Genomic DNA, 27,254 nt, shown 5'->3' on the forward strand with positions numbered 1-27,254 from the left:
TCATTGTTTTTTTTTTGTTTGTTTGTTTTCCGTATCAGTATATCTTTCTGTTTTTCTAAATAAGGAATAAATGTACACAAGATTTATATTTGTTTTAAACAAATCAAACTCATTAAGAAGCTAAAAACAAAAGAAAAAAGGATAAAAACTTTCTCCTTATGGAAATGTAAAAGGTCTTTATTACAAAATAAGAATACATCTGAAACATAATTGACTATTACTGAACAATACAAGACAACAGCAGGTTGATCTGCTGCAGATCTTAACTCACTTCAGCTCTGAGATGTTTTCACCACTACAGGATTATATATCACACATATTTAAGGAAGTCAAGAGGAGGATCTTTTGCTGTCAGTAGCACAAAAATAATCTTATACATTTACAGTGGATTGGCAATTAAATGTTAAAACTTTTAGGTATGATGCACAGTTTCATTGTAAAACTGAAGTGCAGAACACTGAGACTGTCTGAAACAGTGAAGGCACTAACAGTGTAGATCAAGTAAAAATAATCATGTCTCCAAATGATCAGGTCCCTCCTCTTGTCTCTTAACTCTTATCTGTCTCTGAGTCTCATCTCTCTGTCCGCTTTAGTTGTGTATTTATTAGATCATTTTCTTTCTCTAGTTTCTCCTTCCTTTCCGTCATGTCATTAATCATCTTATTTGTTGTCTCCAGTAGTTTCTTTGTGTGTTGGACCATTTCTTTATATTCTGTCATTCTCATTTCCAGATCCCGTTTGGTCTTTTCATACTTATCTTTTTTTAATTTGTCCTTCAGCTCCTCTGTTTTTATTTTTTCTTCCGTCACCATGAGCACTTGTGAGACAAGTTTGTCTTTGTGGAGCTTCAGTTCTGTCTGATGTTCTGTCAGTATCTTAATCTCATTTTGCACAAATTGTAATTCTTCATCATTCTTCTGTAATTTTTCATCAAGATTTTTCCTTTTCCATGCCAAATCCAGTTTGGCCTCATCTTCCATCATGAGCTGCTCACGTTCTGAGTGTCTTTTCTCCACAGACTGATCCACTCTGTCCATCCTGGTCTCTGTGTGAATATACAACAATAACATTGTCACACATGAAGTTCAGATCATTACTGTTGATTTTGCCCTAAAGCCTACAAACTAGAATGAAACTGAAATATGCATTTTTTTCTAGTCTACAAGTAATCACACACAATGACCTGGTCATAAACAAATCTCTAAACTCCTGCAGTTTTGTGCTGACAAACCTTTTTAAACTATTTCTCATATAGATCTATATCTTATCTTTGTACTGTATTCAGCTCAATACAAGTCAGAAATTATTTGCAAATCATTGCATTGTGTTTTCATTTATGTTTTATGCAACATCCTGACTTTTTTGGAATTGAGGGCTGACCTGGACTAAAAGGAACGCTGCCTTATATGTACATGTTTGGGGAAACCCAAGGGGAAAACTCATCCATTGATCCTGACAAGAGCAAGGAAACTGGTTTGAAGATTTGAAAGCCCTAAGAAAGAAGTAAAATTAACTTGTGACTTACTGTTTTTATTGCGTGCGGATATAAACAAAATGAAGACAACTGCAAGGACACACATGAAGCCAACAACCAAGATAATGATGATACGTCCAACAGAACATGACGGGACCACGAATAAATCATCTGCAATGATAAAACAGAATAACATGACAATTTATTTTTCATTTGTCTGAAACCCCTCCAAAAAAGGTAAACCAAAAGAGACCTTTTTTTCACCTGGAATTTTGATCTGTGTCTCTCTGGTCCGGTTGATGTCCTTCTGTTGGACTCTACAGGTGAAGGTGTTGCTGTGTCTCTCCTCCACAGTCACTCTGCTGCTGACAGTATAGAGATCATCAGGACCTCTGACTGTCTCTGTAGGTCCAGCAGAGAGGACGTGTCCCTCACCGTCCAGCCACAACACCTCAGGCTCTGGATACCAGCCTTCAGACTCACAGTCTAATAACACTGCAGTGCTTTCACTGCTGAGTCTCGAAAGCCTCAAAACAGGTGAGGAGGCTGAACCTGTTGATGACAGAAGACCAAAATATTTTGAATAAATTGGACTAAAGGCTTTTGCAAAGAACTATAGAAGATCAATGCATCCAGTGAACCTGTTAGCACATAACCCTCAAACGGTGAATAGACAGATTTACTTTTTTAAAAGGCAGAATGGATTCATGTCCACGTACCTACAACAAGACTGACCAGAGCTTGTGTTTCCCATCCTCCCTGTGAGGCAATGAGACACGTGTAAATTCCCTTATCGGAAGATTTCACTTTGGAGAGTTTCAGTGAGAGGTCTCCACACTTCAGTTTGTTGATGGACAGCGACGTCCTCCCGATGTAGGACGGATTCTGCTCAATCAGGAGTTCCACACCCTCTCGTCTCAAATGGACAAACCTGGGGGTCAGGTCAGCTCTCGCCCACTCCACGGTCATAGAAACAGCATCCACGGCAGGTTCCAGGTGACACGGCAAAGTGATGTCATCACCGAGCATTGCCACTATTGGCTGAGGTTGATCAACCTCCTGAGACTGACCTGAGGAGGAAATTAATTTGAATTATATCTAAGCATTATGGGAGTAAATATAATCACTTAGGGCAGTGTTCCCCAACCCTGGTCCTCAGAGCTTCACTGTCCTGCATGTTTTAGATGTTTCTCTGCTCCAACACACCTGATTCAAATGATCAGCTCATCATCAAGCCTCTGCAGAAGCCTGACAACAACCTGATCATTTGAATCAGGTGTGTTGGAGCAGAGAAACATCTAAAACATGCAGGACAGTGGTCCCTGAGGACCAGGGTTGGGGAACACTGACTTAGGGAATAATGTCAGTGTCAGTGGTATTAGAACCCAGCACAAATTAAATCATAAATATGGCAAAATGTTATCATTTTTAATTCAGATTTCTTAGTCTGTTATTGTATTAAATCTGAGCAGCTGCAACTGCAGTATCTTTCAGATTTAACCCCAAATTATCTGACAAAATGTTCTAACACTCATTACTCAAGTTCAATTCAACAATAAACCATCATCTAAAAGTTGCACATGACATGACAGGGAAAAAAATGTGTATTAAATATAGTAGAACAAAAGGAGTACATTTGGTTGAATAAATATATATGACTGTTGCAGCCAGGACCCCTGAAACCAGCCACAACATTAAAATCCAGCACAGTTTTCTGGGGTGAACTGTTACCTCACATGCATACAGTACATTGAACTCTATGGGACCAACTGAACAGTGCATTTACTGCAGCAACAAATCCTGCATGTTCTACTTTTATTAACATACTAAAGTTTTTTCTCTGACATTTGCACATCAAATATGCACTATCTCTGCAGGAGTCAGTACAGACTACATGACATGGAATAACATGCAAAAAGCAAAAAAGGCATGACAACACATAACATGGATGATAATGACACTTACAGACATTTATGGTTTCTACAAGATGAACTGCAATCCTGAAGTTTTCATCTGGCGCCATCATCAGGTCTAAGTTGTAATTTGTCCAGTCCCAGAATTTTTCCTTCCCCTAATGATACTTTATCTTTAAGCACACTGACAGCCTTTTTTTCAAAGTGTTAATGGGTAACTTACCTCTACAGGAGTGTGTTAGGAGAAGGAGAACAGTCTGACACAAAACCAAAGAACTGAAGTGACCCATCTGAGGCGCGAGGTACTGACTGTCCTGTAGGTGAATCATCCTGGAATCCTGAAAATCAAAATACATCAACAGTAAAAACCAAAAGAGGCTTCGCTCATTTCAGAATCAACCCGAGCAGGAATAATAACAGCTCCCTGCCAGTTTCCTGACCAGTTTCCAAATGTCACCACTCTGTACCAAACAGCACAGTTTGACTCAAAGAGCATGCAGACTTTCTTTTATCGATCAGTTTATTTCTTTATTCATTCACTCAGTTCATGTTCATTTTAAAACCAGACTTCTGTTCTGTCTTGAACACACCACGCGTCAGAACAGCCATCCTGATTATTTTATCAATTTTATCAAAGCACCTGAAAAACAAAATCCTTTCCCTTCCAGCTTTGTACTTCAACATAATGTTGGTCCAACTACAGACAGTATTTACTAGCGTGCTACTTGCTTTTCTTTCTGTTCAACTTGTGCTTCAGCTCCACTCCCTGCCTGTAGCCTGAGCTGCCTGCACCGTCTCCCACAATCCATATGGACATCATGGCGTGCCATAATCCTATGAACAGAGCTACGAGGCACTGATTCATATAAAAAGATCAGTGGAATGAAACCAACTGTGATTACAGAAACAAAAAATACCTCAATAAATTCAATTTCATATAAAAAGCCCACATACCTTTTGTGTGCGTCAAAGACTCGCTTCGCTGTCGTGCATAATAAACTGCAAGGTCAAAGTCCACAAATAAAATCATGTCCTTCCACTCCAGCCAATCAGATCACCTATGTGGGCTTTACAGTTTTTCTTCCGTCTGATACGGGTTACACTGAAGTGCAAACCCTCTAGAGATTAGATTGCACTTGACTGTTAGAGCCACACAAAACTTCTTATCAGTTAGAAGTGAAACTGATCTACTGTATTCTCTGACTGGAAAAGCAGCACTGCAGATAAAAACATTTAATCATTTATGTTTTTTTGTTTTTTTTTTTTTGACACAGTTCTGCAGTCATGCATCTGTTCCATAAAATGCATGGTTTCCAGGGACTTTGCCTGAGAGACATAAAACAATAAAATCTGTTTCTGTTGTGATGTTTTGCTGCTGTTGTGCTCATTCACTGTCTGCATGTATGTGGTAGAAAACAGTAAAATGTAAAATGATTTCAAGTTCAAGTTGATTTTTTCAACACTAAGCTTGCAAACAGGAGTCAGGTGCCAGTTATCCACATGTTGTAACCGAGGCGGAGCAGAGCGAGCTCCAGAGCCACAGATCAACTCAGTCTGCTCTGATTAAATCCACAGACTCTCCTTTCACTTCACTGCAGCAGCTGAGCAGCAAGACACAGAATATTCACACATATCGAGGGAAAACTGCATTTTGCACAGAAAGTTTGGCTGCTCGTTTGCTGCTGGACGCCTTGAAATGCGTGAGGCGTAAACGCTGACGTCACATGAGCGTGACGCTGACATGACATTTGCGGCCTAGACAAGAGGTAAGAGGGGTCATTCTGTTTTACAACAGGTGTAATGTCACCTGACTCACTGTACGCAACTCTGTGAAGCCTGACACATGAAATAAGTACCAGAAAATTATATTTTTTAAAGTGAAGTCTTTATTGGACCTTTGGACAAAATACATGATATTTTGCTTTGTATCATATTTGATATGGAATTCATTGATCAAAAGAAGTACTGTCCATTGCTTTTGGAAAATTTTGCACATTTCAGGATTTTTTTTCCCCAGACAAGAACCTTTTTATTTGGCATTAAGGTTAGCAACAACAGCTTGATAAACTGAATTGGTTGATACAACATAAATTAGACAACTATTATCAAGTGTTCACTTGTTCATAACATCCAGGTCATTATAATGAGAGCAAGTTGCATGTAAATAAAACAAACATAGAAATCTCAGTTTCCAAATATTCATCTTTAGATGACATCTGAGTGTTAAATTAGTTGATTTTTGAATGTATTTTTGAGTGTAGTGGAATAATGACTGAGAGATTCTCAGAAAAATGATCTTCTCTACCTGCTGTATCACATTTGAAACACACATTTTTAAACATAATTTTATTATAAAATAAGGCACAAAATATTAAGTAATTTTAGGTTGTTTCACTAAAGTAAATATTAGTAAAAAAAATATGAAAAAAGGGTAAAAAACATGATTTCCTGAACATGAGGCCGGCTGCAGAGCTCTGATGATTCACCAGGAAGCGCAAGACATGTCTGATTACATAAAACAGGTTTTTCAGGAAAGTATTGATCCTATTGATTCTTTAAAGGTCTCGGATACTCATCTATCAAGTATGATGCAAATGGCGTCTCAAGTCCAGTACCTACTGTGAGTGGAGTATTTCTGTCTACAGTTTGTCTTGAATTGCATCTCTGTTTCTTTTAGCCGCTTCCCGATCTTGATTGATCTTTTCCTGAAGTGTATCTAGTTTACGTTTCCTTTCTTCTATTTGCATGATCTCATTCTCTGTTTTTTGATGTAGGTCTTCAGTTTTCTGCAGCAGTATTTCATTTGCTTCCTTTCTGTTCTCCAGATCTGTAATAATGTCCTGATACTTAGCCTTAACACTCCATCCAAACCACGAACTGAAGTGCGTTTCGTTCTCCTCAATCAGGGTATCAATCCATGTGGAAAACTGTCCAAGTTCTTCTATATATTCCTCTAGATCCCTTTTATATTTGATCAACATGTCGACTGATTCTTCTACATCTTTAAATTCTACTACATTCTTCTGCAACTCTTCTTCAAGTTTACCCATCCTCTTGTTCAGAAACTTAACCGCCTCCTTCCTTGCCACATCTTCCTGTCTCACTCCTTTCCCTTCAGTCTGCAGCTGAACTTGTGAACTGCTGCTAGATGTTCTGCCCGTCTCTCTGTCTCTCGTTTGGTGCCACTTGGTCTCTGTATAAACACAAAAAAATATGTGTAACATTTTACCTTTTTAAAGACAACTGAAGACATTGAAATGCATTGGTACTGTTTCATACTGAAGTCAATCGAGCTTGAGATTTAGAGAGAAGAAAAATATATTGTGACGTACTTGTTTGGATACGTCCACGTCTCCACACGACGAAGGCAACAGCAAGAATTAAAATGACACAAACAGCCAAACCAATGGTGGTGTAAACATACACAGATTGGTTCAGGAATAAATCATCTGAAATGAAAAACAAATGGAAAAATGTTATATTATCATACCATTAAATCAGACGTAATTTCACATACAATCAAAAGTGATGCAATGTGATCATATCTTGCAGTTGCTGCTGGAAATACTGATTTAAAGAATTTTACCTGGAACATGGATCTGTGTCTCTCTGATCTGGTTGATGTCCTTCTGTTGGACTCTACAGGTGAAGTTGTTTCTGTGTCTCTCCTCCACAGTCACTCTGCTGCTGACAGTATAGAGACCATCAGGACCTCTGACTGTCTCTGTAGGTCCAGCAGAGACGACGTGTCCCTCACCGTCCAGCCACGACACCTCAGGCTCTGGATACCAGCCTTCAGATTTACACTCCAACAACAATCCAGCGCTGACTTTGGAAAGTTTCACAATGGGTGAGGAGACTGAACCTGATGATGACAGAGAAGGAGAACAAGGCTTTAAATCTCCAAGGATTTGTATGTCCCCTGATTGAGCAGACTCCTACAGTAATGCTCCACAAACTGCCCCATGGTCCACATTACTGCCCCTGTGATCAGTCCGGCACCTGGTACTTGGTACTTGATGACCTGGTAAGGAGGCTCAGCAAAAAATCATGCACTCCACCTTTAAGTTTGACTTTAAAACTACCAGGGATTATTCCCCACTTACCTACAGTGAGTTTGACCTCCAGTTGTCTTTCCTCTGTGGAAATGAGGCATCTGTAAGTTCCCTGATCGGATATTTTCACTCTGGAGAGTGTCAGCGAAAGGTCTCCACGCCGCAGTTTGTTGATGGACAGTGACGTTCTCCCGTTGTAGGACGGATTCTGATGAGTCAGGAGTTCCGCACCGCCTCGTCTCACATGGACAAACCTGGGGTCCAGGTCAAGTCTCGCCCACTCCACCATCCTGGGAACAGCATCCTCGGCAGGTTCCACTTGACATGGCAAAATGATGTCATCACCAAGCATCGCCACTATTGGCTGAAGTGGACCGACCATCTGAGACTGACCTGAAGTAGAATCAGATAAGATTTTAAGCTTCTGCTCATTGTCCGTTTTATGCTTTCATGCGTCACTGCAGCTATTTTAAAGGTGTTGAGGTTTTATGGTACAGTTCCACATGCGCTGATGCAAACACTGCCTTCCACTGACCAGCTGTCATAAGTGCAACATAATTTTTTTGCCTCTTTTCTTAGCATGACTAAAGAGAAAAAAAATGGCTTAGGAAACAAAATCCTGACCGGTGCTCATAATTCATGCAAAAGACGTTTAATGCAGCGTTCAGGAAACTCACACAAAGGGTTTATTACATTTGCAGGTGACTTACCTTCACTGAAGTGTATTAAGAGAAGGAGGACAACAGTCTGATAGAAAACCAAAATACTGAAGCGACTGATCTGAGGTTCAAAGGATCGTCTCTTCTTCAGGTGAATCATTCTGGAACTCTGAAAATTTAAATAAATCAACCATGAACCCGGTGGAACTAATTACACAAAAAGCACCTCAGCAGCAGTCAATTTTTCTGCAAAATCCAACGCTTTCCATCAACACTGACCAGTTTACAAGTGTCAACATTGCATTTAGTGGGTTTCAATGAAGATCTGTAACCCGAATATGCAAAAAACCCCACACACTTTGAAAAATGATGAACTAACTTCCTGTGTGCTTAATCAGTATGTTCATAATTCATGCAATCTTTGTGTGCGTCAGTCTGTCAAACATTGCTATGGAATTAAAGATGGAATATTATGGTATTGCAGCTGTGGAAGGATTGTGGGGACAAATTGATTTAATTAAAGTAATGTTTGCAAAAAATTTTGTACACAGAATATGACAAAAAGAATCTTTTTAAAGAAAGTCGTCTTCATACCTGTTGTGTGTCGGCGAGACAGCGCAGCTCAGGTGAATATAAGCTACAGAGTCAAAGTCCGCCCATAAAATAGTTTTATCTAACCTCTGCTGACTTTATATTACCTGTCCGCTAACGTTCTAAAATCTGTTTTCAAATCATATGTTGAAACTGAGTATTTCTTTTTTTTGTGTGTGTTTGTTGTTTCATGCAGAATATTGAGTCAAAACAAACTCAGTTTGTGTGTTTTAGTGTCTTTGTCACGGCTGGTGCCAGCAGGAGAACAGGAATACAAGTGAAGGCACCAAAATGCTGATGACTGTGGCTGATCTGGTGCAGTTAAGTGATTTAATGCACAAAAAGAGGTGCAAAGGCTTATGGGAAGGTGAGACAGGAGATAATAGGGAAAAGTTTGAGGAAAATCAATGTCACCATTATATTGAATAGGTCAAAACTGACCTGTGAACAAATCCATGTGACCGGAGGAGCTGCAGTTATTCTGGATAAAAAGCATTTTAGTGTGAACTGATCTCAGTGGGTCGTGTTACATTCAAGGGTTAATGATCTACATCTTAGAAAAACTTAGAAAAGAAAGAAAAACTCGTTGTACTTACTCCATACAGATCACCACGTACTTTCAGAGTTTACTCCATAAAATCTCCAGACTCATCTTGTACCGAGGCGAGTGTCTGTCTGTTGATGACAGGCAGCGGACCAAACCATCGCATGGCCTAGGAGGGGGGGGGGTGCAATCTTTCTAAATTTAGAAACACATTGTTTTCTGAATATAATTGACACAAGTGCATGATGCATATGATTAAATTACTAACTTAAAACTTTATAGTTATGTTTACAATGATAATCCAAGGTCACCAACTTTTATGATCGACAGAGACACTTTTGGCCAAAAAAGAACAATTAATTATTAACTAAGATGCTCAGCCATAGATGCAGGCTATGATGCATATTTTTTTAAGTCCATGTACAGGTTTCACAGGTTATGAATCACTTTAGGCCTAAAACAACGATAAAAATGAAAGTTTAAATATTAAAAACAAGAACTGAATTTCATTTGCATATAACTTTTTGTAAAAGCTACAGGAAGCCACTGCAGAGGGACTGCTGACCCCTGACCTGCAGGATGGCAGGAGCAGGAAGTTGAAAGAAAGAACATGAACGTGTGTTTCATTGTCGCTGCTGCACAACACTGAGGCTGAGCTTTTGTTTACTTTCAGGTTCGTTTTTTAGGAGCTAAACATTAACCTGTTGACTGAGTTGAAACTGGACTTTGGCCGTGTTTCCTGCTGTACAGTGACTGATAATAAGTCATAAAAATACTACAGCAGCACAGAAATCCCCTTGGATGAGAGCTTACTTTAATAATTTGTTGGGAAGGCCCCAGCTCATCCCTCACCACCTCACCTGCCACTCTATTGTGTACATTTGTTGGTCAAACTAGCTGTAGTCAACATACAATAATATTCTCTGGTTCTCTGGTCAGAGTTTTTCTAAGAACTGCCCTCCTTAAAAATAAACAAAGTGAGTGAAAGTGAAAAGTCAAACCAAATGTCGTTTCGGTCCCCAGAAATAAGCTACACAGGAAGAGAAGGTGTCACGTAAGCGTTGTGCTACTTATTCACAAGTCAGTCTGATTCCATTATAGTCAACAGCAAGACAACATGGAGGTCACAGCTCTCTGCATCAGACTGAGTGAGTCTCAAAACCTCGTGTATGCATCTGTCGTACCGCGTATCTGTGTATTAATGTTTATCTGTATGGACAGCTAAAGGAGACAGCTAGACATTGAGGAGTTGATAACCACCACATATGGCAATATTTCACAACATCATAACCAGTTTCGGGGGATAAGACACTACAAAGTAACTTGTTAGATTACTCAGATGTCTTTTTTGTTGTAACAAGCAATTCTACACATCAGTTTTGCAATTTAAGTGCTCAATTATTTAGTTATGCTGCATTTAAGACAGAGAACAGGCGGTCTACAGTCTTGGCAGACACAAAGAGTATCTGAAGTCACTTGAGATGGACATATTGAACAATTCTCCATGATCAAATCTTTCTTCGAGCCAATACTCCAGACCAATCAATTACACCTGCTGACAATCCTCAGAGTCTTGTCAGAGGAGCTGACAATCTGACATTTCTCCTTTAGCAAACTTCTCCTTTGTAAAACAATAAACTACAGAGAACATCGGTTGTGTCAGTCTGTGTAATTTGAAAAGTCTGTATACTAATAGTTTGCATGCAGGCATGTTTTTTGACACACTAACTGGTTCATTAGTTGCATGCTGAGCTATACTACTGTACTGTGTGTCATATGGCTACACAACCTCATGTTTTATTGTTTTAATAGAGGCAGCTGTGAAATGTGCGTATGCCCAGTTTACTGCCCTGGGCCCTGTTTCCCAGAGGTTCCTTTACGTTACATGCATCATGAGCCATACCTTAATGTCTCCTTTTAGCTTACGGGCTGTTTCTCAGAGTCTCCTTACCTAAGTTAAACTCTCTGAAAGGTTGGTGGTCTGAACCACTAGGAAGTCTCCCCCTTTGTGACGCACTCTGTTCATCCTGTCATCCTTGTCTGGACTCTTAAATAGATTATCAGATGATCTTTAGTAGGAATAGCTTCCTTTGTTGTCAGATTAGATTGAGGTAAAATTGATAACATTCATTACATTAAAATGTTATTTATAAGCCTTTACAAGTGAGCAGTCACTGTGTGCACTGCGGCAAAAGACAACTTGCAGCTCCCTTTGGCTAAGGGAAGGTGTGGGAAACGCAGGAAAAGAAGACTCGTTGCTAAGGTTTACCTTAGAATTTAGATTTTATTAGAATTATTAGAATTTATGGATGTACACATTAAATAATCTAAAATGTATTGTTTTGTCTCTATAGTGATAAACATATTGTTCCTGCTCGTTGTGCAAGTTCACCTGAGTTTTTCTCAGAAAAATGGTAAGTAGCAGTTTCCCACATTACTGATATACTCTCTGTATGCTCAGCACATCCTCATACCTAAATGACAGAATAATTCACAGACAGTGACTTCCATATGACCACTGGACAGTACATGCAACAGGCCTACCTGACCTTTGTCGACATCTGAATAAGCACATGGTCACAGTTTGGTTAGATTCAGGCACCAAAACTACAGTTTGGTTTAGGAAAAGATTACAGTTTGGGTTAAAATATATTAGTTACATACTGTAAGTTAACATACAAACTTAACTTATATATGTAGGTTAGAATAAGTCTGACTTTTGGTTTCACATTTCACACTTCTCTCTTCCAAACCTATAATATAAATGAATGCTATAATATTATATATAACAATATAAAGCAACACATCTGTGTCTCTGTTTGTGTTTCTCAGTTGCAGATTTTCCCAAAGTTGTTCCAAACACACAGCAACACTTTCAATACAAGTCCATTACAGTCAGCTGTGAGGGACTGGAGGGATTGACCGGATGGAAGGTGATGAGGAAGATTCAGGGAGAAGTTGAAGAAAAATCTGATTTAAAGACATCAGCTGGACCCCGTGAAATCACCAGCACCTTGTCGATAGACAGCGGCGAATACTGGTGTGAATATCAAGACGTGAGGAGAAGCAACACTGTCAACATCACCATCACCGGTGTGATACTTAAAGCCCTGATTTGTACAGAATATCATGTGTAACAGGACATTTTTGATTTCATCAAAACAGATATCTGCCTCTTGACATCTGTCCATTACTCAGTCAGTCTAGCAATCCAAATGTGAGCTGCACATTTACCCATCATCCCTCAGTGTGCACAGTGCAGTGCAGATAAAAGGGAGGGTAGATGAGAGGAACAGGGGTATTTGTTTGTTCATTTGTTATCTCTAGGCAGAAAATTAAGGCTCCCACTGGCAAATTTTCGTTTAACTTTTTAATTTTTCCTCTTAGGCTGACCAGCACCCACCAGTAGTTGGTGCCCTAGAGACGACTGTCTCTATGTCTTTTGCCTTCAGCCTGCCGTGTGATTGATAACATGTTTTATACTGTACAAGAGAGCAAAAAAAAAAAACAAAACATTGATCTAAAATGAATTTTTAAAACCCATGTTTTCTCAGCTGGTCCTGTGATCCTGGAGAGTCCCGTAGTTCCTGTGATGGAGGGAGAAGCTGTGACTCTGCGCTGCAGAAACAAGACGTCGTCCACCAAACTCACAGCTTTCTTCTATAAAAATGGCAATTATTACAGGACCGGTTCATCAGGAGAGATAACCATACACAGAGTTTCCAAGTGTGATGAGGGACTCTACAAATGTAGCATCCCTGGAGCTGGAGAATCACTAGAAAGCAGGATGACTGTCAGAGGTATTTCAAAAGAAATCAAAGGTTGAGATTTGAGATTTTGGCTTGTAGCCAGGTTTCCATCCAAATGTAGCCAAGTTCAACCAAATTTACAGACAACCTGCACAAGAAAATGCACATTAATAGGTGTTTGATCCTGTACTGTAAGATAAACAGATAGATGGAGCTAATTCTCCAGTTGGTCCCATTAAAGCACTGCACAAGAAGAGGACACAATGAGATGTTGTCCATATATCCAGTGTGGGATTTAGTGGCATATAATGGCACAATCTGACAGGAATGCAGTACAAAAATATAAGCACACCTTTTTTTTAATACTTGTAAATGTTACATTCAATTAAAAACACATACATCTTGCAGCATTTGGATCACTTCATGAAGAGAGTCATACCTGCCCTGATTGCTCCCCTCATGGCTTCATTGCACTGCGGATATTTGGGACCATTTTATTGGTGGCTCTGGGGTTGGCGATGGCAGTCTACTTCACTGTGGCAAAAAGAGGTACAGACACAAATCACAGACTTTTTATTGTAGTATGTGTCGACATATTCATTTGTCATTATTCCAATAGATTTTAGAACATTAAGGATTACTGAAGCTGCTCTGATGTTTCCTGGTAGATCATCATCCTGTTCATTGATTTTATTTTGGTGTTTCCTTGGTTCTACCAGGTGCCTCAAACTCCCCTCCCTCCATCCAGGCCTTTGTTTCTCAATAGACTGGGAAGGAAAGACATCGGTATGTTTTCCCTGTGGAACTTAAGCAAAATAAAATCAAATAATCTTACATAACTTGCAAAGAAAACAATGTTAACTCTTGGTTTCACACGGAACATGAAACTCATCTTCTGGGTCAAAGTCCACCTCCTCCCAATGTGGATTTTCTCACACTTTCCCTTAAACATATTATTATGGAGTTTTTCCATTGTCACTTTTGGCCGTGCCCGGTCAAACCAGCTAGCAAACCAAGCAGTTTTAATTTACCAATCTGTGCCGCACTGAGTCACACCTGAGAGGGACCATCTTCACAGTAGGGCCAAGGCAAGCTTGAGCCGAAACCGAGCGAGTTGTGGTGATGTCTCGTCCACTGTGGGCAACCTGTGACGACCCACCTTCTCCATTAAAACGAGCGTGTTGCAAGACTCAACTCGTGTCTGCAAGAGAGCAGAGAGAAGGACATTAAGCATTAAAGATGGACTAATATAGTTCACATCATCATCATCTTGATTGTGTGTTCAGCCTCCTCACAGCATCAGGGTCTATTTTTAAGAAATGACGACTTTGGTTTGTCTGCTCTGTCTGTTCTCACGTCTGAAGTTGCTGTTTACAAAAAAGCTGCTGCAGATTTTAGACAGACTCAGTTTCTGTGGTCATCTGCAAACTTTCCCATCAGTGTTTAATTAACATCATCAGTTCATAGTGTAACACAAGTCAAAACATGTCATATTAATGTTACTGACTTGTATGATGACTTATTATAATGATGCACTGTATTGTTTTGCATGATTTCTAACATTAAATCACCCTGGATAACAATGTTGTATTTGTAAGTTTTGATTTTTGCCTCTGATTGAAGACCCTGCACACCTCAGGTCAGGTCAGAGTTTGGTGGAGCTTCGCTGTGATGACAAACTGAATGGACTTTAACACTGATGGACATCTGGAACTTTAGAGTTCATCCTCTGGGAACGGTGATACCTGTATGCAATTAAATTTCAGTTCCACCAAACATTAGCAGAGGTATTTCAGTCTGGACCAAAATGGTGGACAGTCAGTTAGCATTAGCATCAGCTGTTCTTTTCAAGGGTTGAACATCATGCCTAAAAAGGCGGGGGAAACTGCTGTTGCTTCAGTCACCAGAAATAAGCTGCACAGGAAGAGGAAGTTGTCAGCTACATTGTAGTGTATCTTACTGTAACTCAGTCTGATGTTCAGTCAGCGGCGAGTCAACATGGAGGTTACATCTCTCTGCATCACACAGCGTGAGTATTCAGTCTGTCTCAGATTATTGCATTCTAGAATTGTAACATCCTCAAGAGTTTTCATCTAAAAGAGATGAACTCAGGAACATGAATCTACATGCAGTGCATCATGGTCTGAAGTGCTGATCTCTTGTCTCTCCAGTGATCAGTGTACTGGTGTTGCTGCCTGCACAAGTTCAGCACAGCTACTCTCACAAAACTGGTAAGTCAATGAATATTTCAGTACATTTTGTATAACGTTTATGCTTATTAAAATGTTTATTAGAATATATTTTTTTATTCTATTAATATTTGGAGGGCTTTTTTATATCTCATCGTGAAAAACACTTTTTATGGGTAAAAATGATGTATTTGATCACTTACATAAATGGACACTAAATTGTCTGTTATGAGCTTTTTTATTAGAATAATTTCTCATTTAATTCCTCTGTCTCCTTTCTCTTTCTCAGATGCAACTTTTCCTCGTATCGTTCCGTCCAGGCTGCAATTCTTTGAATATGAGTCTGTCTTTATAATTTGTGAGGGCTTTTTTGATGATTTGACTGAGTGGAGAGTGATGAGGAAGATCAAGGGGACTGATACTATATGTAACAACGAACTGGAGAAAACAGGATCCTGCAATATCACACATGTTTTTTCGCTGGACAGTGGGGAATACTGGTGTGAAGCTGGGGGAAATAAAAGCAACGCTGTCACCATCACAGTGACAGGTATGTTCATAATATGAACAATATATGAATAAGATGAATAATATATATAATATATATATATATATATATATATATATATATATATATATATATATATATATATATATATATATACATATATATATACATATATATATATATACATATACATATATAATCTGTCTGTCTAAGGCAGAGCATAAACAAGCCTTTACTTTTCACTTTACAACTTATACAACATATACACACTGTTTTGTCTTCTGGCACTGAAAGTTACCATTAGACATTGATTTTGAAATGTGGAACTGCTCAATTAATGCCATTCCTAGAAATACTGGGCTGGATTTATTCAATAAGTATTAGGTGTAATGAATTACAATGTGTTCAGCAGAGAATAACATGACTACATATGATTTATAATGTTTATCAGCTGGTTCTGTGATCCTGGAGAGTCCTGCTCTTCCTGTGACGGAGGGAGAAGCTCTCAGTCTGCGTTGTAGAACCAAAACAGCCTCCAACTTCACTGTTCACTTCTATAAAGATGGCCTCCTCATCTGGAGCAGCTCTACAGGAAATATGACCATCCACAGTGTTTCAAAGTCTGATGAAGGACTCTACAAATGTAACATCTCTGGACATGGAGAATCAGCAGAGAGCTGGCTGGCTGTCAGAGGTGAGAGACAACACTGTGACCGATGTTTATGGTCTATTTTATTCAGTTGTTTGTGTTGGTGAAATGCTTTATAAGTGATTTGAATGAATTAAATTACTTATGAAATCAAAGTCACAACCCCAAACAGTGAGTGGGTGAAAAGTAAGAGCATGTGGAAATATATTTAAGAATAAATTGTTGAATTGCCAATGAATATTAAGTTATGAAAAATGAAAACATTTGACTGATTTATTGGACTTCCAGTATAAACCACGCCCACTTTTTGGTCTATCCAAGTATAGATACAGAGACATATACGTTTGTTGATTGAACAGCTACAGATACAAGTAATGAAGACTTTGTGGTCACATCAACATCTCAACAACTTTTCAATAAAATGCCATAAAAATTAATATGGATCCTCAAAGGATGACACTGGTTACTGGTTCTTACTGTTCAAAGTTTTAATATATTTGGTAAAATTGATCAATGCATTATTAACAAGTGTTAGCATGTTCATAGGCTAAACTATGATAGTGAACATGGCAAACATTATCCCTGCAGCATATTAATGTATTAATATTGTGCTGTATGTTGTGTTGTTACAGAATTATTTTTAACAACTTTAGTTTCAGCATACGAAGAAGAGACTCCTTATCGACACTACCCTCCTGTTTTCTTCCTGCTTTGCCTGGTTGTCACTGTTTTACTTGTGTCTCTGCTGCTGCTGTTGGTGTTGGGACTTCATTATTTGAACGTCAAAGGTACAAAATATATAAACTAAAGAAAATACTTTTGAGTAGGCTACTCACTTTGAGAAAATATTTTGTTTTGCATCCATTCAAAAGAGTTTAGAAAGTTTTGAATTTCTTCCAAAGAGCATTAATGCTGATGTGGTGACGCCTGATGTCACCTTGTTAACACATTTTATTTAGATATTTTCTTAATTTGGACAGGTGCCTCGACGTCTCCTCCATCCTTTTCAGTGTCTTCACCTCCTCTACAAACAGGTAGGACCACCAGTCAAGTGTCAGTACACTGGTATGGTATGTTGTCATGACCGGCTCTGGACCAAAAGTGACAAAACATGTGCTGAGTGGGACATTTTACAATTTGTGCTCTTTGACAGGCAGTTAAAACGTTTTTTAGAATTTTTGATTGGTAATTTCATGTTACTGGCTGACAAATATGGAAATACCAGTACATCTGCACCAAGCTCATTTCCGTTAAAACACTGGCGACATTTTTAATTGTGTCTGCAGAAGCCAGCGTCGGTGATCCAAACCCAGCAATATATGCTGTCATCACAAAACACTGGAAGGAAAAAGGTAACTAACTTGACACTGACAAACCCAGAATGTTACCTGTGACATAACTTTTGGTTTTTGTGTTTATGTGTGCAGAGACCAGCGTAGACGAACATGCAGCATATTCTGTTGTCACGAGAGACACATTTTCTGTTGGCATGAGAGAAAGAGGTAAATAACTTGACACTGATTAATCCAGAATGGTGTTACATTTTTAATCAGATCAAGCTGCTAACTGACAAAAGAGTTTTAAGTTCATCACCATGCAGGTTAATATTTGCAGCAGGTGTTGTGAACTAATGTGCAGTCACAAACAGAAAAGGTTGTCTGCTGACATCTGTGAAATATTTTTAAAAGATCACACTTGCATTTTAAAAATATCTTGGTGTGTTTCTGCTTCAGGAGCTTTAGATACTTGTGATCATTTGAGTTTCCTTTTTAGCATCTCAGACAAAAACCACATGAGAAACCCACAAACACAAACACATTTGCACGTGTTTAACACTTATATTAAGCAGGGTGTCATCTGCATAGCAACAATAGATGATAAAAAGTGTGTGAGTTATGGATCTTAGAGGAAATATTAAAGAGAAAACCAAATGGGGCCAAGAATTGAGCCCTGGGATACTCCTGATACAGAAAAAATAACTGGTCAATAGCACAGCCAGGTATACCACCGTAATATTTAAGGTAGATGCTATTTGGATGCAGGGTAGAATTGCCAATGTTGGTACTTGCACCCAGGGTGCAATAGCCAATGTGGCTATTTACACCCTGGTGTATAGCTTAGCATGACAAGCACCCAGGTGTCCATAGCAAACAATCCAGTGTGGCTATTTACACCTGCATGTCTGAGACAATCCTTGATCTTTTCCTAAACGTAACCAAGGAATTTTGTTGCCTAAACCTACAATTGTGACTGAAAACTGAAAAGAACTAGATTCAAGATCCACAAACTCTGCCGACTTGAATAGCTGCCATGTGCCTACTCTCACCCAGGTGCTCCAAATATCTAAATGTTCAATGTTTTTACTGTCTGTCTCAGCCTTTTAGTAACTCACACTGTCCTTCTCCATCAGATGAGGACGAACCCTGGACTACAGCTGATTACTATCATTTCAGCACAGGTAAGTCTCAATAAAGAGTTAGATTCAATATGAAATCTTAGTTATTTGTATAAAGTTTTTGCTGTTCAATAATATTAACTTCATGGAAGTCCATGTGACTTTGGGAATCCCCAGAAGAAAACTTTCTTTTCTTGCTTTTATTGTAGATTCCAACACTATTTAAAAATAAATCCCAATTAAAAATCCTTCCATCCAACTGATATTATTTTTCCTAACAGGACCAGGAGTATCCAGCTCTGCTGCAACACCAGTTCCCTCTGAAAGTACCAACCCACCTCCAACCGAAGAGAACTGCTATTACACAATCGATTAGAGAGGTTTAGAAATAGCAACAAATTCTCTGTAAATTAAAGGTTGTGATGGATCGGTGGGCTGAGCGTGGGATTCTCCTGTGGAAGAGCAGAGTCTGAGACCTGTCCACGGTCCATGATGATGAAGAAGATGTGATCCAGCCTGACAGAAGCAGCAGGAAGATGAAGATGATATCCTGTGTGTCTTTGCAGGTCACAGAGAGTTAACGACACTCGACTTAATGAGAGAGGAGGAGGAGAAGCTCTGATAAAACTGTTTGTAAAGCCATATGTATGTTAGGTACATAAAGAAAGTCATGCAACCACAGTCAACACTGTTACATTCATTCACTATGGTGGCTTTTAAATGATCTTTTGTGAATTTGTTTTTATGTTTTCTTATGTTTTCTCCACCACTGAAGTTTTGAACCAGTGGTGCCCAACCCTGGTCCTCAGGGACCACTGTCCTGCATGTTTTAGATGTTTCTCTGCTCCGACACACCTGACTCAAATGATCTTGTTGTTAGGCTTCTGCAGAGGCTTGATGACGAGCTGATCATTTGAATCAGGTGTGTTGGAGCAGGGAAACATCTAAAACATGCAGGACAGGGGTCCCTGAGGACCAGGGTTGGACACCACTGTTTTAAACTATATGTTTAAGAGTATGACGTGTGGTGTTGCATTCAAAGAAAAAGACTGAGGAGCCCCAACGTATCATATCAGGCATCGCTGTAGATCCTTAGCTTGGAGCCACGTTCACATACACGTACTGATGAGCAGTATGGAGGCTTTTTATGTTTTTGTCCAGTTTTTTTTTTTCCATTTGAAAACTGGTCACCATTCACTTTAGTTGTTTTGGAGATTCTGCACCATTGTTTTCCTGTGAAACTCCTTTTTGGGTGAACTATCCCTTTAACAATGAGCAGACATGGTTCTCACCATCACCTTTGTCAGACTTTTTTTCTGAGCTGATCAGCTAACTCAAATCATCAGTGTCTATTTTCATTCAAGCGTTAAACCACTTTGTTCTGTCTCTGCTCTGCTTGGTTTCACACCTGAAGATGCAGTTCACATGTTTACAAGATAAGAACTGTTACAGACTTTAAATATATTTGTTGTGGTCAACTGTTAACGTGATGCTACATCTTCAGCATCATGTTGGTTTGACTGACTTTACAGCAGCACTTTGTGATGGCTGTTTTTTTTTTTCCATATTTTATTTCATTATTCCTTTCTCATTTTTCATTCTGTCATCTCTCTGCTGTATTTGTGTGTTTTTAACTTTACCTTAACTTTGTCTTGACTTGTGTTTTCTGTTGTTTATTGCTGTCTGTTTACCCTGCTCTGTCAAAGAACTCTATAAACTACAGATGCATATATATTTATAAAGTAATGTTCATTATTACTTTTGTAAAAACACATTTTAAAGAGTACTGATCACAGTAATTAATGAAATGACCTAGTGGGACTCACTAAGTCGCTCAATGTCGCCCCCCAAAGGCCGAATATTGTCTGGGTAAACTATGGTCTGTACTATTATACTAAGCATGTAGTGCAGATTGTTAGCAGCGTTAATTTCAAAAGACAGCAGCTGTGATGGTATGGGGGTGTGTTAGTGCCCATGGCATCATGGGTAACTGTCATTAATGGTAAAAGGTACACACAGGTTTGGAGCAGAATACGCTGCCATCCAGATGACGTCTTTTTCAGAGACGTCCCTGATTATTTCAGCGACACAATGCCATGTTGCAGACGTAAAATTCAATATAAGTGTATATTTACAAAAAACAGCAAAGTTAATCAGTTTTAACAGTATAACTGGATACAGGTCCAAAAAGATTTGCAAATCATTGCATTCTGTTTTTTTTTTTTAGATTTTTTTTAAGAATTGGGGGTTGTCCAACAAAACAATATAAGAGTGACAAATACCTGAACTGAACTTCCTGAAGGTAGAGGGATTCATTTTCACTGACAGTGTTTGGTCTTCGGGGGGCAGCATTGAGCTTTAAATGTTCCCACACTTCAGGACACAAACTGAACTCTAAATCGATCTCATTATTTCTGTGTATCTGTGTGCTTTTCTTTGTTTGATGGACAATCTTCATTTTCAACTTGCTCATTTATATATTTGTCACAGTTATGTCAAAAGTTGACCACAGAGTCTGTTTCAAAGCAGCGGCAGCTTAGTTCTTGTAAGCAGCATCATCAGACCGAGCAGATAAAACAGTGTGGTTTCACCGTTACACCAACATCAACTGCTGTCTTTTAAAAATAGGCCGATGCATCGGTCAGATTAAGTTTGTAAATGAGGGCATCTCAGATGCTTGGGACCCTGTCAGTCTATTTTAAAATGCTCTCAACAGTCAGTCTACTGAGAAAATGTCTTTGTTCTTTTATTTCAACTTTCTCTACATGAAATTAATATACTGCAGATGGATGAGACATTTAGGCTAACAGGACTGTGGACATAACTCAGTTTTGGTCAATCTTACTTGTACTCCAGAAAGGATATTTCATTATAAATGTCTTATGTTTTAGAAAAGCATATGAAAAATGTCATTTTAAAAGTTACAAATTACTCCACTAGCCCTAAGTATGATTACATTTCCTGCTTTTTTGCGCACACGATGTAACACAGAGCTTCAACAGAGTGTCTCCACCGTCCTTCAGTTGGTGTTTGTGCTGTCAGTGACCTGAAAGACAAGAACTAGAGGTGAACATAGTGAAAAGATAAAAACAATAAATAATATGCATGCATTGTAAAATATATGAACATGTAATGAATACAAGATGAATATATGATATATATGTTTTGTCATATTGTTAAGTAGGTGCACAATATGATCTAAATGTTTAAAAAAGGCATTTTTTATTTCATCTTGACTTTATATTGAGGTAGCAGATAGGCAGGCAGGCAGGCAGAGGAGGTAAAATTATAAGACATATCTGTAACTTCAGTTGATAGACACTTTGATAAATGTTTTAGAAATTGAAAGTGATCTATTATAAATTTATAGCATTAGTCGTTGACCACAGGAAGTGAATTTAAAAGCTGCAGCAGTACTGCTTTTGTAAATAGCATCTTAAGTTACGTGAACAGAAAAGAATAACAACAAGCAGATAAAAGGTTTCACTGTTCTACTCTAAGAAATAATTTAAATAGTCAATGACAAGTGGCTGCAATGAAAGAAAAACTTTTCCTCGACTTGAACAGATTATTAAATAATGTACTCAATTTTAATTTAACAAACAGACATGCTGAAACAAATATTTGATGTGGTTTACATTTATTACTCAGTGATAATTAATCTTAAGTAAAAATAAAGTAATGTCATTGAAGTACCTCATTCTTTTCAGTGTACAGAACATCCTTCATGTGATCCACTTCATTTGTTTCATGACAGTCTGAAATGTTAAAAAAATATATGTATATACTGTCATCATCATCATCATCTGGAAAATTAAGACTAGATTAAAATGGTTATTGGTGATTGAGTGACAGTTATAAACAACAGCACAGTTATAAAACACATTATGATGTATTTTTAATCATTATTTTGCTGATGACAGCTTTATATTTCTCTAACCCCCAACTTTACAACACTTACTTAACAACTTAACAACTAAATGCATCTTCTATTGTTTCTCATGTGAGTGAAAAAAGAAGCTGAAACTTTCCCTGTTGACTAAACAGTTTCTCCCAATACTAAGAAAATAATAAGAAAAGTGTGATATTAGAGTTAAAATAAGAGAAAGTTACAGAAATGTCCAACCTTTGTTTTTCTTGGGTTTTTGGACAGTGGCATATGTGGGTATTTGTGGACCTGCCTGTGCTGCAGTGGTAAAGTTCATACACTCATACACTGAAACAAAGAAAAATAACAATAAAACATACAGAAACATTTGTTAATAGTATTAAAAAAAACATGCATTTAGGGTTAAAAATTTGTCATATTTGCACGTTGCATTAAGACATTTACTCCTGAGCAGCACTGACATTGAAATTCAAGACTGGAGCACAGAAAGGACAGTAGTCAGACTGAAAGGCTACATTCATGTCTATAATGACGCTAATATTGAATGGAAATACTCTTATAACCACTTTGATACTCACCTTGTTCTGATTCTGTTGTTGGAATCTCAGAGGTAAAGTGTGTTACTGAACAAAAAAAGGGAAAAGAAAAGAAAAATCAATAGGATGGTATTCAAAAAACTTCTGCAAGAACTTAGATACGTTTTAATGACAATATTTCCTTGTTAATGTTGTTAAAATCCTCATTTTCTACAATATCTGAACATATGTGGTACGAAGGCCACTGCTGAGAGCCACCCGGCCGCTGTAAAGTCTCTATACAGTCAAACACATTCCAGGGTCGTCCCTCGTCAAGCAGTTATGTTTGTTATAGTCATGGGCACAATTCCAAGGTTCATCTGAGGGGAGGTAAGTGCACAGTTCAGGGACCAGAGAAGGGAGCAGCTCCGAGTCTGGAGGATTCTTCCCTCTGGGTTGGGAGTGAGTCACTTCCCAAAGTGAAGGAGGTTAATGGGTCTTCTCCACTTTCACTTATGGCCACGCCGACTCAGACCAAGCCGGACTGATTTGCATTTCAATTGCTACTTTTAATGCTTTGAGCTATGCCAAGTTGAGGTGGACCGTCACTGGAGTAGGGCAAGAACACACAAATTCTCTGTAGTAAGTCGAACATGTTCCAGGGTTACCCCTTATCAAATATGGGTTTGATATTCCTCTCCTGTTACAGCCAGGGGGAGGACGTTTAGTTTACAGAAGTTTAGTTTCTCTCCTGCTGCTTGTATGTTCAGATATCTGCCACCCAGGTGTCTTTTCATGGAGGATTTCAGGGACATCCAACTGACAGGGGTAAACTCAGAACATGCTAATAGAATTATCTCTTATTATCCCTGGGAGTATCTCAGAGGGACATCTGGTGGCCTCCTGACATCGTGACCCAGCCCCAGATAAGTGAAAGAAACTATATTTTTCCCAAGTATGTTTTTGTACCTTTGTGTTTTTGACGCTGAAGTAGTCCCAACACCAGCAGTAGCACAACCACACACAACATGGCGAAGACAACCGTCAGCAGGATGCAGAGCAGAAAGGAGCTAGAGCGGGAAGGTTGAGGCGGGGTCTCTTCATCTCCCTCTAGAGATGTTGTACTTTGAGGTACTGAAGTAATATATGCTGCTAAAACTAGGAGAAAAGATGGTTTGACAATATGAAATTATTTTACATGAATACAAAACTTCTCACAATCAGTCATATTTTCTGTTTCCTCTCTGATGTTATGCAGCTGGTCAACTCTGTTAGCTGTTAGCCACCATTAGCAGGCAACAGAAACTAGTTCAGACACCTCCTAGTCAATACAACCAGTCACCAGGACAAACACATCCTTCAAGACTGACTGGGGAATAAAATACAGAGGTCAACGTTTGGAGCCAAACCCAGCAGAAAACCACCCTGGTTGCCTATTTCCTGCTGTCAAACTGGCCATTTTTCTTGGAGGCTGTTTGAGTCCCAGTCTGACAGGGTTCACTGGTCATTCTGGGGAGAGTCAGCTAATAGGACCACTCTCCTTCCTAGTGTTACATGAGGACCACTTTAGCTGCTTAGCTAAAAGTTAATAGCACAGCGCTATTGCCTGGTGTAAAGACCAAACAATGTCTGCATCACATCCCTCTTGCCGCCTGTTTTGCAGGAAACACAGCGCCCACATCAGATCTGTAAATGTTCTTATTCTGCTCCATAAACTGTAACCATCATATGTCTCACCTCCAACAGTTAGCCGGCTCTCTGCCGATTCTCCAGATCCAGAGATTTTGCACTTGTAGAGTCCTTCATCAGATTTGGAAACACTGAGGATGGACACCTTGCCTGTATATCCGGTCTTATAGAATCGGCCATCTTTAAAGAAATCGGCTGGGCAGTTGGAGGATGTTGCTCTTTTACTGCACTGCAGAGTGACAGTTTGTTGCTCCATCTGAGGGACAGCAGGACTCTCCAGGATCACGTCACCAGCTGAAGAACAAGACACAAAACCATTCATGGGATCAACCATGCAGTAAGTCCATGATCAGTCAGTGAACCTCACATGAACTGAACCATCAGGGTTTGGGAGGCTGTGAAGCACCACTCAGTCACTACGTTACCATTAAATCTGGGCAGAAAAAGTGACAAATCCCCTAAAACTCTTTTCCTGTCTTAGGTATTTAGCAACATCAGCACCAAAACAGGCTGTGAAGCATTTAGTACTGAATATTAAATATATATTAATATATTGGGCATAAAGGTCTGATCATCTTTGCACTGGACCACAAAGTTCATCAATTTAAAATGATGAAATTTAGCAAAAAATACATATTTTATCGATATAAAGTATTATTTGAGATAATTCTGACTGATCATACCGGTGACAGTGATGTTGACAGTGTTGCTTCTCTCTCCGTCTCCATTTTCACACCAGTATTCTCCACTGTGTGGAATAAAGGCAGGTTTAATGAACAAGCGTCCTGCTGATGTCTCCCATGGCGTAGTATTTGAGGGAATATTTCTCATCACTCTCCAGTCAGCCGGGCCGTCAAAGGCCGCGCAGTGAAGTGAGATGGACTCATATTCAAAGAACTGCAGTCTGTTTGGGTCAATATGAAGGAAAGCTGCATCTGTGACAGAAGAAAAATAAGAATTTTACATACTGTAACACTAGCAGAGGTCACTCAGTAGAGTGCAGATCCCCACCAGACAGGTGGTGAAGCACCTACTGCAATGCCAATATGATTGCCAGACACATCCAGTGGAGATTTACAAAGTTCATCTTTGAGTTCAAGTGGTCATTTGCACAGAGTTTGAGGAAATTCCGTCAAGGTGTTCTTGAAAAATTGTGTTCACAAGAATATAGGACATATAGCAGAACCTCCTAACCCCCAGAACCAAAGGAAAAGTAGCACATCTCGATAAGTAGCACATTTTGACAGAACACTGGCATGGAGGCATAAATAAAAGTTTTATCAGCTTTTAAAAAATATCTGAATCACAGCGATCCTTCAGTAAACAGTCATAAATGTGTATAAAAAGAGCGAGGCTGGTCGGTCCAGTAGTATGTGAGATTAACTTCATCATGCACACAGACTTGACATCAGAAACGTGCTGTATAAATATAGCTGACTCGATTCTCTCAGTCACTCTCTCACACATGCATGCACCTACACACACACACAAACCCACACACACACTCATTACATGACCTCAACTTACCAGCTTTGTGAACATAATTACTGTTCTGAGCTTCAGCAGTGAGCAGCAACAATACTGGAGAAACAAAAGAGGAGAACGGTGTATCAGTCATAGACGTCTTTATGTGCACAATTAATACTGAAAAATACGCACATAAAACAAACATGACAACATGTTAAGAGCCTAATATTTAATTAGGAGCTGCAGCGACACTAAAAACTGTAATCAGTCTGCAAAATGACATAATTTGCTTTAAAATGTAAATTAGATTTAATTTCAGAGTAAAAAATGAAAGCGGACTCACACAGTCTGATGTGAAGCGCTGTGACCTCCATGGTGTCTTGCCGCTGACTGTCTGATCTTCTGACCGAACACAACCTAAATATGATGTAGGTGATGTTGTAATACTTCCTTTTCCTGTGCAGGCTAGAGACCACAGCGCCTTGTAGTGTCATAACCGTCATCAGGCCTCAGTTGCTCTGGAGGATAAAAATACTTTGATTGACCAGATCGACCGTCAGAACCAGTTTAGTGCAAACCAGCAAACCTGAACGACAGAGGATGACATTTCTGAAAAACATTAAGCTAATTAGTCATGATTACTTATTTGAAATGGTCTTGCGCTAAAATTTGGGGAATTTAGTTTGAAGGACTTGAGCATTTGAGAAAGTAAAGCATGGAGCACAGTCCAGTTGCATGATGGGAACTGAAGAATGTAGTGTTTTGGGCCTGAAATAAAAAGACGTTGACTCTGTTGCATTGATTTTGATAATTCTATTGTAAATTCATTTGATTTTATATGGAAGGGGGATACTTGATACATCCTATCAGCAGAGGAACTACTGACTGCAGCTCTCTGGCCTCTTTGCTGTAACTATATTTGGCTGTAGCTCACTAAGCTGCGTCCTCCTCTGTCCTCTCTCACACAC

At 39.0% G+C, this 27,254-nt stretch overlaps 4 protein-coding genes and 1 long non-coding RNA gene across 10 annotated transcripts; 2 read left to right on the plus strand and 3 right to left on the minus strand.

Annotated features, from left to right (window-relative positions):
• Positions 1–96: 96 nt before the first annotated feature.
• LOC146305253 (uncharacterized) lies at positions 97–9,252 on the minus strand. Its single transcript, XM_084713060.1, has 12 exons — positions 8,696–9,252; positions 8,153–8,270; positions 7,494–7,835; positions 6,974–7,252; positions 6,720–6,836; positions 6,031–6,580; positions 5,874–5,892; positions 3,611–3,770; positions 2,194–2,544; positions 1,739–2,026; positions 1,526–1,645; positions 97–1,045 (listed from the first exon to the last, which is right to left on the minus strand). The coding sequence occupies exons 2-12, from the start codon at positions 8,259–8,261 to the stop codon at positions 573–575; spliced, it is 2,808 nt and encodes a 935-aa protein (XP_084569186.1). The 5' UTR covers positions 8,262–8,270; positions 8,696–9,252; the 3' UTR covers positions 97–572.
• A 1,006-nt stretch (positions 9,253–10,258) lies between these two features.
• Positions 10,259–14,562, plus strand: LOC146305254 (low affinity immunoglobulin gamma Fc region receptor II-c-like). The gene is made up of 6 exons (XM_084712888.1): positions 10,259–10,384; positions 11,591–11,650; positions 12,069–12,329; positions 12,791–13,036; positions 13,394–13,534; positions 13,705–14,562. The coding sequence occupies exons 1-6, from the start codon at positions 10,354–10,356 to the stop codon at positions 13,749–13,751; spliced, it is 786 nt and encodes a 261-aa protein (XP_084569014.1). The 5' UTR covers positions 10,259–10,353; the 3' UTR covers positions 13,752–14,562.
• A 285-nt stretch (positions 14,563–14,847) lies between these two features.
• On the plus strand, positions 14,848–19,522 carry LOC146305255 (Fc receptor-like protein 5). Of its 6 annotated transcripts, none has more exons than XM_084712818.1 (10): positions 14,848–15,014; positions 15,157–15,216; positions 15,464–15,724; positions 16,134–16,376; positions 16,964–17,119; positions 17,312–17,365; positions 17,618–17,683; positions 17,759–17,833; positions 18,742–18,789; positions 19,008–19,522. In XM_084712818.1, the coding sequence occupies exons 1-10, from the start codon at positions 14,960–14,962 to the stop codon at positions 19,100–19,102; spliced, it is 1,113 nt and encodes a 370-aa protein (XP_084568944.1). In that variant the 5' UTR covers positions 14,848–14,959; the 3' UTR covers positions 19,103–19,522. The 6 variants fall into 6 exon arrangements, with proteins under 6 accessions (XP_084568944.1, XP_084568947.1, XP_084568945.1 ...); XM_084712821.1 differs by having other exon boundaries at positions 17,342–17,365; XM_084712819.1 differs by having other exon boundaries at positions 16,985–17,119.
• A 1,655-nt stretch (positions 19,523–21,177) lies between these two features.
• Positions 21,178–22,500, minus strand: LOC146305256 (uncharacterized). Its single transcript, XR_014769145.1, has 2 exons — positions 22,423–22,500; positions 21,178–21,772 (listed from the first exon to the last, which is right to left on the minus strand). It is a non-coding gene; the product is annotated as an uncharacterized LOC146305256 (long non-coding RNA).
• Positions 22,501–22,835: 335 nt separating this feature from the next.
• LOC146305257 (low affinity immunoglobulin gamma Fc region receptor III-like) lies at positions 22,836–26,798 on the minus strand. Its single transcript, XM_084713061.1, has 7 exons — positions 26,630–26,798; positions 26,347–26,400; positions 25,503–25,754; positions 24,868–25,113; positions 24,100–24,288; positions 23,194–23,238; positions 22,836–22,942 (listed from the first exon to the last, which is right to left on the minus strand). The coding sequence occupies exons 1-7, from the start codon at positions 26,787–26,789 to the stop codon at positions 22,836–22,838; spliced, it is 1,053 nt and encodes a 350-aa protein (XP_084569187.1). The 5' UTR covers positions 26,790–26,798.
• Positions 26,799–27,254: the final 456 nt, after the last annotated feature.

This window comes from Lutjanus erythropterus, chromosome 23 (assembly GCF_056507025.1).
Source record: "Lutjanus erythropterus isolate fLutEry1 chromosome 23, fLutEry1.hap2, whole genome shotgun sequence".
NCBI classification, from domain to species: domain Eukaryota; kingdom Metazoa; phylum Chordata; class Actinopteri; order Lutjaniformes; family Lutjanidae; genus Lutjanus; species Lutjanus erythropterus.